Source organism: Rhodamnia argentea, chromosome 5 (assembly GCF_020921035.1).
Source record: "Rhodamnia argentea isolate NSW1041297 chromosome 5, ASM2092103v1, whole genome shotgun sequence".
Lineage (NCBI taxonomy): Eukaryota > Viridiplantae > Streptophyta > Magnoliopsida > Myrtales > Myrtaceae > Rhodamnia > Rhodamnia argentea.
This window is the reverse complement of record NC_063154.1, coordinates 12,792,020-12,795,018: the sequence shown is the minus strand read 5'-3', so window position 1 is coordinate 12,795,018 and position 2,999 is coordinate 12,792,020. Positions and strand designations below refer to the sequence as shown.

General features: G+C 45.5%; 1 protein-coding gene across 1 annotated transcript; it reads right to left on the bottom strand.

The window, feature by feature from the left end:
- Positions 1-241: 241 nt before the first annotated feature.
- Positions 242-2,660, bottom strand: LOC115754610 (probable cysteine protease RD19B). The gene is made up of 4 exons (XM_030693682.2): positions 2,134-2,660; positions 1,456-1,575; positions 858-1,104; positions 242-729 (listed from the first exon to the last, which is right to left on the bottom strand). Exons 1-4 carry the CDS (start codon positions 2,608-2,610, stop codon positions 452-454), a joined length of 1,122 nt encoding a protein of 373 aa, XP_030549542.1. The 5' UTR covers positions 2,611-2,660; the 3' UTR covers positions 242-451.
- Positions 2,661-2,999: the final 339 nt, after the last annotated feature.

The following is a 2,999-nucleotide window of genomic DNA, read 5'->3' as shown; positions in this document are numbered from 1 at the left end:
GATGAAACTTGAGAAACATTAGGCTGAACAGGAAAATTAGTTAACAGCAAAAAATGAAGACATGGGCTCTGGTATGAGATATAATCAATGGAATTTCCAGGATTTTCAGGATTGGGTTTGGAGCTCATAAAACTTGAGAAAATATTAGGCTGAACAGGAAATTAGTTAGCAGCTAAAAATGAAGGCCCCCGGCTCAGCCTTAACAACGTCATCACATGGGAAGGTGACCATAGATGTATGATAATGGAAATAAAACATAAAGTAGCATTCCAGTTGCCGTACAATTTCATAAACATTGTATCGGATGAATGTTTTGGTAGAATCCGAGAAATAAAAGTTCTTTCATGAAGCTGAATTGCCATAATAATATAACACGCCTTATGTACATGCATAGGTAAATGGTCAACCTACTGTGAAGCGGTGGAACAGCTTTGCAGAGGCAATAGTTAACCTACTGTTTGGTGGTGTGAATAGCAGCGACGGTGGAAACCATGGAGTCCACTCCGCATATATTGCGGCCCCTGCAGATTTTGTAGTATCCATTCTCTCCCCAGCTCTCTCCCCATGAGTTCTTTATGATCCAGTAGGGCTTTTCCTTCATTCTGATGGGAGAATAACCAGCAGAGCCATACCCTACCAGCAAGACCCCGTGATCCAACCTCTTAGAGCATATGTATGGGCATGAAACGCCCCCAACATACGTCTGCATGAACACTGCATTGATGGCAACTGCATTCAAGCAAAACAGATTGAAATGCGTAAGAATGGATCACATCTTTGTTTTCTGTGAATCAATGCATATCTTTGGCGCTCAACAAAAGATTTGTTAAGGTCTAAGAACTAGAAAATATCATTACTTGCTAGCGGACCGTTCTTCACAAGATTTGCAGCAATTTGATCCTCATTGAGGGAAACAACACTGAAGTTGGCAACGGATGCCGCTATCTTTGACTTGTCGAATTTGCAACTACTACGATCAGTACCGGTGTACGGGTAGTCTTCTTCTCGCATAAGGCCGCCGGCTTTGAGAGTGTATTCAAAGGCACTGTTCATCAAACCGCCATTGCAACCTGAGTCGCAGGAACCTGGTTCTTCTGGATCACACTACAGAGGTACACAAGCTCGATTGAGGAAATACACCCAGAATCACACATAGTTTCATCATGAGAAATCAACATCACAGCATTCAACACGACAAGAAACCCAGACTAATATGCTTAAAAACCAAAATGTATTTCATTTTCTGTAGGGCTGCATGATTTTAACACAGACATACATCCAGACATATTGGGCAAAAGACAAATCAGAACTAGTGATTTTTCCTAGCTTATGCACATCAGAACTGAAAACTTAGGACAAAAAGTAATTTATATCGTTCACTCATATGACCAAATGGAAAAACTAGGCATAAAGACGCATGAATGATTGGGCACGTTACGAGGCATGATAACAAACCTCGTGATCACAGTCCACAAGCTGTTGCTCGCTGAGGCTAACAAGTTTCCCGGTTGCAAGGTAGTTTGCACCTTCCAAGGCTCCAGTGGTGCTGAAACTCCAGCAGGATCCGCATGAACCCTAATCTCGCATGAAATCAATCACAATTAATTCAATCCATCAGACAAAGCAACGCTTAACTGTGGACGAATTTTACTTCCAGATTAAAGAGAACAATACAGAAGCCCACGAACAACCATTCAAATCCCCAGAACTCGCCAGCAAAGTTTCCAATCCAAAAGTCAACTCTCATATATTATCACAAGAGTCGCATATACTACTTCCTAGCTAGGCGAAACAGATCCATATTTGTCAAATAGACCATTAATTCAGGCGAAAAACTCACCAATCAATCATCAAATTCGACGGATGCACACACTACGCAGGGTACAAAATCTCCAAGGGGAGAAACATTGAACTTCAAAGGTCGGACAAAAATCGTCGCAAATAACTTCAACAAATCTATCAATCAAGCAGGAAAATTCAACTTCCAGTAAGAATCTAATGATAAACTACGTCCCCATGTCCCGACTGAGAATCTCCAACGTGATTCCCCGGTTCACACAAATAAAACTTACGTAAACATTCCAATCAGAGAACATAAATTACGAGGATCAAATTTCGCGGAAACAAAAGTACCTGATTTTTTACAGGGGTGACAGCTCCATGATCTCTCCAATCGAAATCTGCCGGCAGATCCTCGGTGGGCAAGATCGGCGCCTGGTTCGCGTCCTTGGGCAGCTTGACCTTGCTCCTAAGCCCCAGGTGCGTCCTCCTGAACTCCGACGGGGTCAGGTCGGAGAACTGCGTCACGCCGTGGACGGCCGAGGGGTCGAGCTTCTGGTGCCGCCTCGCGCGGCGGAGGTTCGCGCGGAAGACCCCAAACCTGTAGTCGTGCTCCTCCTGGGAGCCGTACGACCTCCCGAACCTCTTCTTGAAGAGGGCAAAGTGGTGGTGATCGGACAGAGCGCCCTGCCCGTCGCCGGCGGCGCCGTCCACCACCTGCCTGATCAGCGGGTCGGCATCGCCGGAGGAGAGGCCCTCCGTCGCCGACGCGGCGGCGAGGGCGGCGGCGAGGAGGGAGGAGACGAGGAGGAGAGAGAGGCGGCGATCCATGGTCAATATCTGTGAGAGAGAGGGGGAGAGAGGAGATGGATTCGCGGGATTCTTATAGCTGTAAAGGTTAGGTGGTTTTTACCTTCTTCGAAGCTAACAGTCTTTCGTTGATTGGGGAATACAAGCTTGGAGAAGAAGACGACGAGATAGGCCAACGAGAGATGGACACGTGGCAAGACATGAGGTCAAGCTTGAATGGTAGTTTCGCTTTTAGTCATCCGATAATTCATTTATTTGTCTTTTTTTTTTTTTTTTTTGGCCAGCGAGATTGAAATTGGTTGAAGAAAAGCAGGAACATAGTGGCGTGTCGTTCGGGCATTCTACATTGCGGTTTCCGATGGAAGGTGCGGGAAAATGGAGGAGGAGGACTATTTGCAAAATATTTCTTT